We start from the raw sequence: 16,072 nt of genomic DNA on the forward strand, positions 1-16,072 counted from the left end.
GAATTGATGTCTTGCTAGATGAAATGTTGGTGGAAAGTGTTAAATTTCAAGTATTTGTTGTTTTATTGAAAAAATAAATAGGATATATAATATATTAATCCTTGAGACTTTAAATTATGATTTACAATGAGATAAATATGTTAAAATTCTCTGTTTTCATATTGGAGACTGCATATTAGAAATTAATACTCATAATCAGGACTTAGATCATTGAAAAATGTGAATTCACACAAAGTAGTATTATGCCAATACAGGTTTAAGGTTAACTCAAATTTAAATTGTTATAAAACAAGGAATCCATGAAATACATATTATTTACAGTATCTTTCTGCATTGGCTCCTTGAAAATCTAAATCTGCTTAATCAGAGGGCAGAATCGACAGAAAGGGAGAAGTGTAAAGCCTCAAGACTTCTTTGCTATTCTCAGGACTTGTTTGGATAATGCAAATAAAACATTGTAAATGTATGCTAACTGAAACTTGGGCTTTCTAAGCTAGCATACTGTGGTCCCACTGTCACTAGCAGGAACAGGATTTCCAAGTCCTAGTATCATCTCTCCCTCTCTCCCTCTCTCCCTCTCTCCCTCTCTCCCTCTCTCCCTCTCCCTCTCCCTCCCCCACCTCTCTCTCTCCACACACACACACACACACACACACACACACACACACACACACACACCCCACAAATACATCCTCCTTCCTCTAAAACAGTACTCCCTTCTCACCGCACAACCTATATTAGTCACTGAACATCTCATAACAAAACCAGTAGATCCTTACAATTCTCCTGCATGAAACCTTTAGGCCTCCCACTTCCTGCTCAGGCTCAGCACCAAGAACTCTCAGATTTCCAAACTGTTTGGAGGAGTTCAGAAATGATTGGCTGAGCTAGCGAGAGGGGAAGAGGCATCAGCAAACCATAACTCTAGGATTTACATAGTCGGCTCCTCCCTAGCTATCACCATAGCAACTCAAGTGTATTGGTTTTCACCAAAGGGCCGTGTCTGGGGTTGCTATGGAGATAGACGCTGCAACTTGCAAAGCAGTTAGGATTCAGGAAAAGCTCAGAAGGCTCAGCAAATTACTGCGGTGTATTGCCTTCTTCCACATCTTTATCGAGAAAGGGCTTTCCACTTGATTCCTTCCATGGAAGACGTAACTTCTGAAGAACAGGTAAAAGGAAACCAAGAGCTCAAAGAAGCAGGGCAGCCATGGGAAAAAAGTATCAGCTCTCTCCAAGATCTGGAACCTAAGCCAGCTGAGCCCTCAGGAGTGGAAAAGGGGGCAGAAACTGGATCACCTCCCAAGGGCAGCCCTCCAAGGAGCCCCCCGTCTCTGAGTGACCCCAGAAGCCCACATGCATCACTTTCCCCCTCCTCTCTTCAGGAACTTTCTTTTATTCCTTCTACCCTGGCCCTGGCTCCTGAACCAAAGAATCTTACCACACCCTGCCCTTCAGACAGCACAACCACAGACATCCTTAAAGCTGGGATACCTCATCCTGACCTGCTGGAACAACCACCAGGTAACAAAGAACCGAGTCATCATCTCACAAGCCCATCCAACATTGGTCAGCAGTTCCAGCAATCCAGATCTCACCTGTATGGGCCAAGGAATGTGAGCCGTAACCACTGTAAACAAAAAGGGCTGGAATCTGATGTTTCTCAGGAGGAAAACTCAAACAGTAACTATAGTCTAGATCAGCCTGAGCCACAAGCTTTTGAAGAGGCTCCCAGCACCCTGGAGACTGCCATTCAGAATGCGAAGGCTTATCTAATAAAGACGAGCAGCAAGTCTGGCTTCAATCTGTGAGTCTCAAACCAAAAGCAAACACATGGTGTGTTTCTCGGTGTGACAGTGTGTTTCTGTGGGCGAACAGATTATATCTTAAAAAATGTATTAATGAAAGAGTGAAGGTGTGCATTGTAGTGTAGTTAAGTCAAGGCTTGAGACAGCTGTATTCCAGTGTGTTGGGGTCCCTGTTTCTTCTTTTCGGATGTGTCTTCCTGTTGATGTGCATAGGAAAACAGTAGATGACCTAAGCATCTGTCTCTGGCATGCACATGGAAAGTTCTGATGGTGTTCAAGGGATCCTGGGTTCAGCACCACGAACCTCCATCACTGTAGGCATCTGAGACGGGAATTAAGAGACAAAAGATTCTCTCTCTCTCTCTTTCCTCCCCCCCCCCCACTCTTCTTCTCTCTCTCTCTCCTTCTTTTCTTCACTTTCCTTTTCAAATAAATAAACATCTTAGGACAAAGGGAGAGTTAGTGACACCTTATCCACACAAGACTCAAAGAAAGGTCACTCCCTGGTGGGAATTCTTCTAGTTTCTTCACTGACCTAGGCATACAGAAATGAAGGAATTAAGGAATTTTAGTCTTCAAAGAAACGGCCCCCCTCCAGAATACTTGTGAAAAATGATTCTCTATTGCAGGGATTGTGTGTCTCTAATCTGAGCATTCTTGTGCTTGCATAACTAGATCGACTAGATCTTTCTCCACCTAGGTTGGTACTGAGATGGCCAATCATCTTAATTTACATGGGCTATATTTATTTGCAAAATGAAAGTTTGGTGTCCTAACAGAGCACTCAATCAGGGGCAAACTAGAAAAATTAGTCATTATGCAGGACATTTTCCAGACATTATCCAGAACTCAGGGTATTTTATTCAGGTTTCTCTTAAAATGTAATCAACACTGGTCCAGTATTGTTCTATCCATCTAAGAATATCTGTAATTTAAAAGCTTATGACAATATAGATTTCTAAAGAATTTTGTTTTCTGAGTTACATACTCATATAGTCAACAAAATTTTAGTGCTAGAAAAAACTAATCTCCACCTATGGGCTGGCATGTCATATGGGCATTGATTCATGATCCTACTGCTCCACTTCCCATCCAGCTCTCTACGTATGACCTGGAAAAGCAGGGCAGGCTGACCCAGTGCCTGAGCCTCTGCTCCACCTGGGAGACCCAGAAAAAGATACTGGTTCCTGACTTCAAATCAGTTCAGCCCTGGCCTTTGGGGAGTGAACCAGTGGATGAAATATCTCCCACCCTCTATCTGTTTTTCTCTCTATATAACTCTGCCTTTACAATAAAAATAAATAAATCATAAAAAAATAGAAAAGAAAATGCAAAACTGATCAATTATTTTTATAATGAGGAGACTGAGTCATGGGAAATTTGCTTCACTCAAATCCGTGGTCTCCCAGTCCTCACTGGCTTGTATCTTTCTATCATTGTACTCCAGCTATGAGGTTTAGGCAGTGAACACGCTGCTTGCTTTGCCCAGCAAGCTTCTTTCTCTTTCCTGTGCAAGGCTGGATTTTCATTATTTAAGACTCATACTTCATGAAACTCTAATATTACAGCTTGTGTCTCTCTTTTGTAGCACTCAAAGGCATTATACATATATATGTATGTATACCATGAATGTGCATATATACATGTATGTATAATTGATGCAAAAAATAGAATGCAAAGGAAAGCAATAGACTTAAGACAGAGCCAATAAAATTTAGAGGCCAAATTGATTTTTATATGGATGGGGGAGGGGAATTGAATGATAGAAATCATTGTATTTACACACTGAAAATCTATGAAGGTTTTATGTTACTGAAGTGCACTACAATTCAGCTAGCTGAATCTGAATGAAATCCTTCATTATAACATCTTGACGTATATGTTTACTGAATTTTTTCTGTTTGGGTAGATATGATCATCTTTCTAATGTGCTGACCAAGGTACTAGATGAACGTCCTGATGATGCTGTTGACATCATTGAAAACATTAGCCAAGATGTGAAAAAGGCACAATTTAACAAAAAGTTAGATACACTACAAAATGAGAATGAGATGCTTCCAACATATGAAATAGCAGAAAAACAAAAGGATCTTTTTCTCCAGAGACATTTGGAAGGAGCTGAGCAAGACTCAGAAGAGGAAATAGTAAGTCACTACTGTACATTTTAATTGTTAAATGTTGGAATGATTATTAATGTGTGACCTTAAATGCATACCAACTGTCTTTTACAGCTGCATAAACAGTATGTACATATTATGTTTTTTAAAGGTTTCTCTGATAAACCTCATTTCACACCACTCATTTTCTTGTTTAGTGTTTAACTTTTTCCACATTGTGTCTTAGTATGTTACAGGTACTAGAAGATTTAAGTTAATTCTTTATTTCAGAGAAAATGGCATCTTAATTATTATGTATTCCAAATAATCAGGTATAGGATCTCAGTGACCTCAGAAGATCATGTTTTGTTGAATAATGAATAAATGTCAAATAATTTTAAACTAGATTTTACTTCTAATTGTCTATTTTCTCTTTAATTTATTAGGAAATGTTTCAGTCCTATAATTTTATTTATACTGTCTCCAAACATGAGTCCCTTATATAATGCATTGATATTATGCATATTATGTTGATGATACATAATACAAAAGGAGAAGAATACTTTTTAAAATCTTGTTTTACAAGTTGTTAAAATATTTGCAGAACAATTCATGACAGAGTGGGGGTAAGTTACAGTTAGAGAATGAAGTGTGACTCATACTAACATTTTACTTTCAGAAATTTAACAAAGCAATCTAATATGCTGTTTCCTAAATGCTTGTGTTGTTATAATGTATAGCATACCTGTTAAGTTTTAAAATTCTCTTATCCTTGGATAATTTAAAATGTGCCTATATGTTGGCAAATTTGGTAGTTGAAGTGAGAAAAATGCTCTGTCCAATAAAAGTAAGATAGGCAGGCATCTGAGATAGTGTGTAGGTGCACTCTCCAAGGCTGAAAGAATCCAAGATGAAGCAATTCAACATGATGCAGTTGGATCAGAGCACTTAGTTGGAAGGGGCAAGTGTCGAGGAACTGACATCAGCCTGTTTTACTAAGGTGACATTTGCTTCAGTTACATGAGGTAATTTGGGGAAATTCTATATTTGCATGTCACAAAGACATTCACATGAAACCATTAATCAAAGAATGATGAGAATTCAGTTTAAGAATGGGGCATGTTGGTAGTACAGGGAAGTTGCATGGACGCTGCATTCGGGAGGCCAGAGGAGCCAGGCTCTGCAGTCTCACAGCACCCCCCATCCACCTATGACATTTCACATAGCTCTAGGTCCATCTGTTTGTCCATCTGCTGGAATCAGAAAAGAAACTCATGCACTGATTAAAACAAACCAAAAAAAAATTTCTCTCCTTTCCAGCTGAACAAAAATGTGCAGTTAATACTTTGGCGCTTGAAAATGCAGTAGTGAATGTGGAACCAAGCCTGTCTGTATATCTGGTAGCTCTTTCTTGCTTTGATTTTTTTTTCCTTACCAGTATTCTGCCTAATGTTTGCTTCTGTGATGGTTATATTGCCTAGCAAGCACACCTGTGGTTGTGAAAATAGTATAGCAAAAAGAAAAAAGAAAACTCCCCAATTATTGATGTACTAGATTTGTGTTTGTCTCTTAAACAGTTCTAGTTTCACCTCACATGGAATAATCAGGAAAAGTGTAAAAATTCAAAAGTGGAATAAAAAATTTTATCAGTTGAAAAAAAAAAGAATGGGGCATGGATTAATTAGACACACTGCATGAAGAAACGGGGCTCTGTACCCAACACTAGGGTATGGAATCACAACACAGGCAAGCAATATTTTTATCCTAAAACTTGAACCCTTTACCACGTTTCATAAGTTCCTGGTAAAGGGTCTAGAATGGGTTTAGAATCTGGGAAAGTCAAGTGAACAAGTGAAGATGAGATGCACCACCTTAGAGAATTAAAACAAAACAAAACAAACTGCAGGAATGGGAAGAGAAGCAAGACTTCAAAGCATTGAAATACTGGCTGTATGACCAATCTCTGAGAATAGCATTGTCTGACTTTGTTTTAGAAAAATAAGTCGTAATAACGTAGAAAAAAATAAAAAATCAATTTTCACAATTGGGACAAGGAAAATTTTACAATCCTTCTGGAAGAAGCGAGTGTTATAATACAGTGGAGTAAGCATCAGTTTGACAGGACTCACATACCACTTCAGAATGCTAATTCCAGTCTTGGATGTTCCACTTCCAATCAAACAATCTTGCTTAAAGGCAGCAGGAAATGACTCAACTGTTTGGGTCCCTGTCAAATCAAGTAAGAGATAGAGGAGTACAGTAGTCAAAGAGAATGAAAAAAGTTAGCATGGGGAGAGCATTAGAATTCTTTTGTAGTAGAAAAAGTGTCAGTGATGGTGACTAACATGGCAGAAATGAGAAAAAAAGGGGGAATAAAACCACCCCAACAAATATTTAGACATCAGAATCGGTAAGCTCCTAGTTAGAATTGGTAGGATTCTAACTAATCAAACACTAGAGCTAATGAGAAGAAGTCAGAGAAAGCAAAGTTGATGCTCTCTAAAGGTTGAGAACTGACAGAATGATAATATCACTAAGGACGATAGAGCATATTTTAAAAAGAGGAAAAAAGAAATAAGAATGCAAAAACCACTATATTTTACACTAAAAGTATAATATGGTTAAGAGAAGAATATTTATAATGAGAGCAAAATGCTCTCAGGTGTTTTGCATCTCAACGATTGAAACTTCTTTGCAAGTTGCTCCTGTCTCAATTAAGGTAACTTCCTAAGTTTCCATGAATATTTTTGCACATTGTGCTTCAGACTCAACTTGCTCATTTTCCCTTATTCTTTTTATTGAATTATCTATGTATCTCTTCATTAACTGAAATTCAAAATTACTTATTAAATCCAGAGTTAAATATCTTACTACATTTTCTCTTCAGTTAGAGTCACATCTGAACATGTTTTAATAAATTCCTTTTATTTGTCCTATATGTTAGCTGATGTATGGGATACTCCACAGATTTTTACTACTTTTTATTTTACCATGTGTTTCATAAATATTTCTTAGTTTTTAAAATGTGGCATATAAACATGTGCAATTATATAATCATATTACGTTCTGAACATAAAATATATTAATTATGCTATTATTACAAATTATTTCACTATGTATAGTAGTCAATTTTTATAAAGCAGGAATGTTAGGATATTTTCATTGAAAATAGTTATCAGATTTTCTCTAAGATACACATATAAAGCTGGTAGCTATTAAAATACATTGAGTAGGGCCCAGAGTGATAGCTCAATCACTAAATCCTTACCTTGTCAGCTCTGGGATCCTGTATTGGCAATAGTTTGTGTCCTGGTTGCTCCACTTCCCATCCAGCTCCTTGCTTAGGGCCTGGGAAAGCAGTGATGAAGAAGCCAAAGCCTTGGTATCCTGCATTAGCGTGGGAAACCTAAGGGAAGCTCCTGGCCTCTGGTTTTAGATTGACTAAGCTTCAACTATTGCAATCATTTGGAAGAGTGAACCAGTAAATGGAAGATCGTTTTCTCTGTTTCTCCTTCTACTTGTAAATCTAATCTGCCTTTCCAATAAAATAAAATAAAAAAGTAAATATTAAAAAAATTGAGTATGTGGGTACCAGTGTGGTGGTGCAGCACATTAAGCTACCACCTACAGGGCCAACATCCCATTTGAGCAGTAGTTCAAGTGCTCCCTGTCAATGCACTTAAGATTAAAGCCAAAAATAGTCTAGGTTCATTGGCTCTTATAGTCCACAAGAAATTCATGAGAAGTACCTGGCTCCTGACTTGAGAATGGTCCAGCTCCAGTCATTGATGCCATTTGGGACTGAACCAGCAGAAGGAAGGACACTGTCTCTCCCTTTCTGTCTATGCAACTGTGTCTTTCAAATAAAAAGAGCCTGGGGATGGGGTGAAGAAGTTACACTGAAAAGAGATACATTTATTGAAGCTACACTTCTTGAACTATTTCTTGATAATAGATAGAACTAAAGTTCAGCAATTATAATTTGATCTAAACTAAAAGAAACGTCTAAGAAGCGTTGAAATTAAAAATATAGTTAATAATGAGATGTATTAAAGAAAGAAGTAAATTTTCTCTTTATGGAAAAAAAATTAACTGTGGCATTTGTTTACACAGGTAGAAAATCCTCTCCCAAATGTGATGGAGTCAGCTTTTTATTTTGAACAAGCAGGAATTGGTTTGGGCACAGATGAGACTTTCCGTGTATTTCTTGCTCTTAAGCAACTCACTGACACACATCCAATCCAAAGATGCCGTTTCTGGGGGAAAATCTTGGGTGTAGAAATGAATTACATTGTAGCTGAAGTGGAATTTCGTGAGGGGGAAGATGAAGATGAGGTGGAAGAGGAAGATGTAGGTGAAGAGAGGGATGAAGAAGAAAGTGAATCTGATGAAGATGAGGAGGATGGATTACCAAAGTCCATTTATAAGGCCCCACCAGCCATACCAAAAGAAGAAAACAGAACAGGAGCAAACAAATATGTCTATTTTGTTTGCAATGAACCAGGAAGACCATGGGTGAAGCTACCATCAGTGACACCTGCACAAATTGTTGTTGCAAGAAAAATTAAAAAATTTTTCACTGGGCGATTGGATGCTCCCATCATAAGTTACCCACCTTTCCCAGGAAATGAAAGCAACTACTTACGAGCACAAATTGCACGAATTTCAGCAGGGACTCATGTCAGTCCTCTAGGATTTTATCAGTTTGGTGAAGAGGAAGGAGAGGAAGAGGAAGAACTAGAAGGTGGGCGAGAGAGCTTTGAGGAAAACCCTGATTTTGAAGGCATCCAAGTGACTGATCTGGTGGAATCTCTAGCCAATTGGGTTCACCATGTGCAGCATATTCTCCCTCAGGTAGGACCTTTGCATTCCTGGTCTATCATCCTTATCATCCTAGCAAATAGTTATTAAATTACCCTTACAATGCACAAAAAATCGTAAAATAGGACTTCAAATTCTAGATGGAGAAAGAGATCATGAAAGACCAAGTAAGCCCTCAGTGTACTGTGTACTTGCCAAGTATAGAGGATATTCAAACACAGCTTGAATCTTTCAGATAGAAAATAAAATGATAGCCTTGTGGACTGTTTGATAGGTAACACACAACTTTAGATGGATGCATATTCTGAAACTATTGTATTCTTTATGTTAAATATAGGTGGATATATTAATTTTAAAGCTAGCTCTTATACTCTATTATGCAGGGAACATTTATGCAAGAATAAATTATTATAAGAGAAAATAAACAGTTCTATTTAACAGTTATGCAGCACTTGTGTCAACTGCTCTTCTCCATATACAGTAAACATATGTCCCAATATATGGTATATATGTGGATGTATGCATAACATACTCTATATCTATATCTGTATATAGATATAAATGGTAACCATATACTCCTGAAATAGTAATATTTTCCTTATTTCACAGATGAGAAAATTGAGGGAGAAACTTGAGGCCACATGAAAAAGAAAACAGAGTCTCAGCAACAGAGTCATACGTGAGGCTGTACAGAATAGAACCATTAATCCATCTGTCTAAACACTTTGCTGTATTACTTCATTTGCCAGGAGAAAATCATACTTATACTTTCATCTAAATAAGAGATACTCTTAGGTTTCTCCAGTTAATAACTTTATGATCCTGCCCTCAAACCTCTATAGCTTTCCTTATTATCTCATTTAAAATGTTGTCATTTTCATCATCATCATTGTCATCACTTTATCTGTTTTATTTATTACAAATAATTAAAATATTTTAATGTTTGCCAGTAATATTTAGCTCAATTTAAAACATAAATGAAATTCAAGTTCCATAACTTCAAAAGTTAGAAAATTCTTAAAATAAGCAGTAGAACCTTGTATGAAATAACAGATCAATATAGCACATGGTAACTATGTCTTGAATTAATGAAAATTGACTAAATTCACACAATGTAACTTTCAACTGGATGATTGCTTAAATCCAAGTTAATACTCTGAGTTTTATAAAGAGAATCTTGTGACATTCATTCCTAGGGTCGCTGTAATTGGTTCAACCCTGTGCAAAAGAATGAAGAGGAAGAGGAAGAAGAGGAAGAAAAAGGAGAAGAGCCTGATTATATGGAACAAGAAGTGGGACCTCCTCTTTTAACACCAATCTCTGAAGATATAGGTAATTTTACATACACAGACACATACACTGTATAACATCCTTTGTGTATTAGATGAGAAATATATAGGAGGAATCTCTAGGGCAAGATTTGGATGAAGCGGTCAAGATGTTTGGAACATCCATATGCCATCCTGGAGTCCTGGGTTCAAGTCCCGATACTGCTCCTAGTCCAGCCTTTGACTATTATGCACCTTATTGAGGGTGGTGGTGGTAGCTCATGTACTGGATCCCTGACACACAGCAGGAATGTGGCAAATTAAGGCCCAGCTCTTGACATTTGCCTGGCTTAGATGTAGAAATGTAGATATTTGGGGTTTCTCTTCCTCTCTCCTTCTCTCTCTCTGTCTCTCTCTCTCTCTCTCTCACACACACACACACACACACACACACACACACACACACACACACACACACACACACACACACACAGATGAAATAAGTATTTATAAAATTCTAGAAAGAAATCTCCTGAAAGCGAGCAGTAGCCTGCGTTTCAGCCTTCTCCTTTTCATGTGCTCTGGCACAGAGGGATGTGAAGACTAACTGGTCAGTACAGCATTCTCTGACAAACACTGCAGGGGTGACACAAGGAGGTAAATAGTTTTCATTGCAAACGCTGGCAGCTATTTTGGGAAGCATTTGTGTCATGAATGGTGTAGTGGTATTTAAGTATCATATAGTACTGGTTTTTGCTTCTTGTTACACACTAATTCCTGTCCCCACATCCGTGTTTCTTCCTAATTTGGGAGGAAAAACTATGCTTGTATCTGTCTTTTTAATGATAATGATTTGGTCTCTGATAATCAAATGTTACGAGACTTTTCCCTTACTAATACTTCTCTGTTACAAAAATGGATACTCATATATTTCAGGTGGCTAAACATGAATAATATACACTTATGCTATATGCTAAGCTGTTATTTTAGCTTTTCTTTATCTAAAAAACTTTTTAAAAATAGTTTGACAGATAGAGATAATGAGATAGAATTACTGGCCATCACCCTCCAGTGTTGCTGTCCCGCAGCGATGGACTTGGTGTACGGAGCCGATAATAACACGCGTGGACCTTGACTGATGGTCAAAGCTGAAGTTTATTAGGGACATCAGACTTTATACACCGAGAGTCTGTATGGGATAAGGGAGGAAGTATTGAGCTCATCAACAAAACCCATCAACTGTTTCCATACTCTTGATTGGAATTCCTTTTGTTTTGTATATTCCACCAGGTGTTCTCATCTACATGCTGTTTACTCAACTTATACAAATTATCTTCCCTAGCCAGTTGGTTGCTTTCATGCAAATACTGTCCAGTGAACTGCAATCCTCTGCTTGTTGACCTTCCAGGGTCACAATGTCCTCCTACACCCCAGTTGCTTCAAACAGCAGGTAGGCCAGATTGAAGCTAGGAGTCTCCCTTGTGGTCAGCAAGAACCCATTTACCTGAGCTGTTATCCGCCGCCTCCTAGGACTGCAGTGCCAGGCTGAAGTCAGGATCCAAAGCAGGGACTCCAACCTAACTGTTCTCATTTGGGATGTGAGTGTGTGAATCATCGAGTTAAACAAATTCTCCATATTTTAATACTGTATTAAATATATTTATGATTTATACAAAATAGACTTTAGCTACACAGTAAATATTTATCTATTTAGGATTCTCACTTTTGCTTTTTTGGGGGGGTGGTGGTGTTCCAGAGATTCAGAATATACCTCCTTGGACTACACAGCTATCTTCAAATCTCATTCCACAATATGCTATTGCTGTCCTCCGATCCAACCTTTGGCCTGGTGCATATGCTGTTTCCAATGGCAAGTAAGTATTTGATCACTTGTAAAGTAATTAATTTAATTATCCAAGTTCTAGAAACCTTAAGCTATAATGAGAATAATAGGCAGTTATTATAACTGATCTTTGTGTGTGTGGTCTTTATTATACCTGATCTGAGGTGTATGGCAAAAAAAATTCCAACAATAACATCTATTCACAGCAAAGCATCAAATTCAGACTTCCATTGTTTTACTTAATTATCCAAATTATTATGATAAAATAATCTATAATTATTTTTCATCTATAATTGTTCAATTGGTTTATTCACGCATTTGGTAAATTGAAGCAATTTTAAGAAACGTTTGAATTGATTTAAGTCTTAGATCATCTTTGTTAGACATCTTGGTAAAAGTGTTTAATATGGTTTGTAAAATGGGTTACTTGAGCTATCACGTTCAAAGAAATTAGGATCTAGAGGATCCCAAAGCCCTTTTATTCGTCCCTAGAACATACATTTCTTTTGTATTTTCCTCCTGTTTCTTTCCTAATGTCAAAAGCTCAGCTGAACTGGAGAAAGCTGAGCTGCCATGTGTCAGAGGTACTCATTAAAGCAATAACAAGCAAGAAATGAATTAAGCCTTCAATCATTTCCCATGATTGCATGGGCAAGGAAAAGTACTGACTTTGTATGATTGCTTCCTGTGGAATGGGCCACCAGGGGGTCAGGTGGAAAAATGTGTCATTGATGCAAGGGTGGTGATGAGCTCACTGATCGGGCTCCTGTAGTTATAAAGACATGGAAAGCAGGAAGGAGTGGGAGGGTTGGACATTGAAAACTCGAGAGTATAACAACAGGGACAAAGGTGCCTACGGCTTCTGGAAAGCATCAGATACAGACATGGAATTGAAGTGTCTGGGCTGGGAATGTAGATAGGCACAGAGCACAGCCAGCCTGAGACCAGTGTCCTTGACAGAAACCCTGGATGGATTTTGGAGATGCAATGCATTGACTATGAATTGAGGGGTGTGGGAAGAGCACAGTTTATTTGTGACGTCTGCAGACCAAACCTATGGTCAGCCTGAAAAATAACATATAGGGTTTTTTCTTTTAATTACTATTATTATTTTACATGATAGTTACATAATACAGTTTCGTAGGTATATTTCCACTTCCATCATTTTTGCCCCTATTATCACAGTAGTATAGTCCTTTAGTAACCATCACAAGTTTAACAATCTGCTATGTAAGTGTATCATGGCATTGTAATAAGCCCAACCCCACCCCCAGGAAACGATAGCTTGACTTTTTAAAATCTTTTGGTGGGAAGTAGTTAACTTATTCCCTTCAAAATGTCCAAATACGCTAGTCTTAACTTGTGCTCTAGGTGCAGGGTATACTCTAAAAGGGTGTGACCAGCCAGTTTTCTAAGCAATTTGATTCAGAATAATTTCCTAACACTGAAGGGGAGGAGGTTAATTAGTCTAGCAGTTAGTACACTGGGATGTCATGCCCCACATCAGAGTACTTCAGTTCAATTCTTGGCTCTGGCAGTTAATGCAGATCCTGAGTCAGGGATGGCAGACAGCCACTGTGAGAACTGGCTTTTGCTTTGACTGCAGTGATTTAGGGTTCAAACTAGTGGAAGGGAGATCTGGACATTTTGAATGTATTGTTTTATTTTAAATTACAGTGCACAAATACTTCATTATTCCAGCAGAGGCAACATTTCTTATTTAAAATTACTTTTTTTTTCTTACAGAAAGTTTGACAATTTCTACATAGGCTGGGGCCATAAATATAGTGTGGACAATTACACACCCCCAGTTCCACCACCAGTTTACCAAGAGTACCCCAGTGGCCCAGAAATTACAGAAATGGATGATCCCAGTGTGGAACAGGAGCAAACTTTCAGAGCTGCACAAGAAGATGCTGCGCTTGATTCTGAAGAGAATGAAGAAACTGAGGAAGAGGAGGATGAAGAAGACGATGATGACTAGGAATAAAGTTAGCCCAGTTTTATGTGGGATGGATTGTATAAATTGGGTTACATATGTAAAACTAAATGTTGTTTATAGGTTGCTGAATGACATGTAACCACATAACCATTCTGATCTGACAAAGGAATATTTACTTGTATGTTTTCACTGTAAAAAAGGATGTGAGCTTGACATATGACAAATGCTGAGATCAAATCCACAAGATCTTGGAAACCAAAATTTAAGTATGAAAGGATTCAGAAGCAAAAAGTACTGATAACTATGGAACTAGTTTTCTTTAAGGAATAACAAAGGCATATTTCCCCATGCATTTGCACTTGTTGATGGTTTGGCATTTGATTACTGTGAATAAATGTTCTCTCTGGGGAGCATTATTAATTCCATGACTTGCTTAGACTGTGGGAAGACTCAGTTGTTCAACTGATTCCTTCTCAGATTCCTTCATCCTATAGAAATCTACTCGAGCAGATTGAAGAAAAATGAAGAGATGTTTAGCTGAGATACTCAGACTTTAGATTTGATTTATCATTGCTTCTGTAATAATTCTCATTCACTACAGACATTTTTACATTCTGTTATGTACCAGGCACCTCAAGGCTACAAAAAATAGGCACTGAGTCAGATCAGTTTTCATTGAGGGGGGGAATATAAATTGAAATAGAAAATTAGGGTAGAATGCAATTTATCAAGTATTGTGATTTAAATGTTACAAAGAACTGAAGGACTGCTCAAATTTTGTGATAAGGATCAATTACAAATAATTACAACCTATCGTCATTGTTTTTGTAAGAAACTCTTTTAAGATGTCATGGTGGGCCTGACATGAAAGCTTAGTAGTTAAATCCTTGCCTTGCATATGCCAGGATTCCATGTTGCTGCCAGTTCATGTTCCAGCTGCTCCACTTCCCATCCAGCTCCCTACTCGTGGCCTGCAAAGCAGACAAGGATGGCCCAAAGCCTTGGGACCTTTTGCCCCTGTGGGAGACCTGGAGGAAGCTCCTGGCTCCTGACTTCAGATCAGCTTAGCTCTGGTTGTTGCAGCCACTTGAGGAAGGAACCAGTGGACAGAATATTTTTTCTCTCTGCATCTCCTTGTCTCTGAATGATCTGCCTTTCCAATTAAAAAAAAAATCTTTAAATAAAGATATCACAGCAGCTCTTTCTGTACTCATTCTTTGTGACAGCTTGTATATGGCCATACAACACTCTGAGTAACATTGTTGCCAAGCAGTTAGAAGATGCAATTAATCCAGACTTTAATATGTAAGGAAACATCTCCAAGAGCCAACCCAGTGGAGCGTGATAGTGCAAAAGTTTTTAGACAACAATGGCTGGATCATGGTAAAGGACTTACAGCATGAAGAAATGGGTAAGAAATGAGCCCGGAGAGAGCTCAAACTGTGCAGAAATATGGATTTTATTAATGAAAAATGAAAAGGAAAATTAGACAAATACATTTGTATTTTAGATCTTAGCTTGAAAATGACAAAGACTTGAGATGGGGACAGGTCAGGAGACTATCACAATCTCTAGGTAACAGACAACAGTGGTATGAAATAGAATAAATACACAAGGTTTAAAGCAGAAAGCCAGTTACCAACCTGAGAACACATTAGGAGAAAGAATAGTTTCCAGGATTTTCCAATTGGCAATATTGTTTCATTCTGTAACTAAAGATTTATTTTGATGGTTCCTAAAATACATGCAACTTCATTCAAGTGGGTTCTTGCTAATCCTCTCATGGGTACCCCCTTTTTTTTGACCTTGATATCCCACAGGAACACAGTTCTGTCCTGGACACTTCATTTTGGATCTAGCTCCCTATGGATGGCATGGTAGTATCAGTGGAAGATCGCCCAAGCAATTTGCCCCTTGTCCCCAGAGGGAGCTCTTAGCTCCTAGCTACCAGCTTCAGCCTTGACACAGACTAATCATTTTGGTCAATTGGAAGTGAATCAGCAGATGGAAGACTTCTCTCTCTCTGTTTTTCCCTGTCCAGATTCTCTCTTTCAAACAAATTAAAGAAGGAAGCAAAGTAGGGAGGGAGGAAGGGAGGAGTAAGAAAGGACCAATAAGAATCTTAAGATTCTTTCCTATAGGACACAACAAACCTGAGAGTCTAAACCATAGTTAGCATAAATATTTAACAGGACAAATACTTGCTTTTTAGAATTATGTCTGTTAAATAAATGCCAAGATAATCTGTAAACACTACTAATTTTGTTCTCTAACAGAAACAACCAAATATTAGA

The 16,072-nt window shown here is 37.9% G+C and overlaps 1 protein-coding gene across 1 annotated transcript; it reads left to right on the forward strand.

Moving 5' to 3' along the window:
• Positions 1 to 1,145: 1,145 nt before the first annotated feature.
• Positions 1,146 to 14,504, forward strand: RSPH4A (radial spoke head component 4A). The gene is made up of 6 exons (XM_040965475.1): positions 1,146 to 1,807; positions 3,718 to 3,952; positions 8,018 to 8,758; positions 9,922 to 10,057; positions 11,750 to 11,867; positions 13,583 to 14,504. Exons 1-6 carry the CDS (start codon positions 1,146 to 1,148, stop codon positions 13,818 to 13,820), a joined length of 2,130 nt encoding a protein of 709 aa, XP_040821409.1. The 3' UTR covers positions 13,821 to 14,504.
• The last annotated feature ends 1,568 nt before the right edge of the window (positions 14,505 to 16,072 follow it).

The sequence above is a fragment of the Ochotona curzoniae genome, unplaced genomic scaffold, assembly GCF_017591425.1.
Source record: "Ochotona curzoniae isolate NIBS_2020 unplaced genomic scaffold, NIBS_Ocur_1.0 scaffold_3890, whole genome shotgun sequence".
Classification (NCBI taxonomy): Eukaryota; Metazoa; Chordata; class Mammalia; order Lagomorpha; family Ochotonidae; genus Ochotona; species Ochotona curzoniae.

Bases quoted from the DNA above. Each gene is read 5' to 3' on its own strand.
- RSPH4A (XM_040965475.1), top strand. From the start codon at position 1,146: ATGGAAGACGTAACTTCTGAAGAACAGGTAAAAGGAAACCAAGAGCTC. The intron at 1,808-3,717 runs GTGAGTCTCAAA...CTGTTTGGGTAG, and splicing joins AGCAAGTCTGGCTTCAATCT to ATATGATCATCTTTCTAATG. The intron at 10,058-11,749 runs GTAATTTTACAT...GTGGTGTTCCAG, and splicing joins ACCAATCTCTGAAGATATAG to AGATTCAGAATATACCTCCT.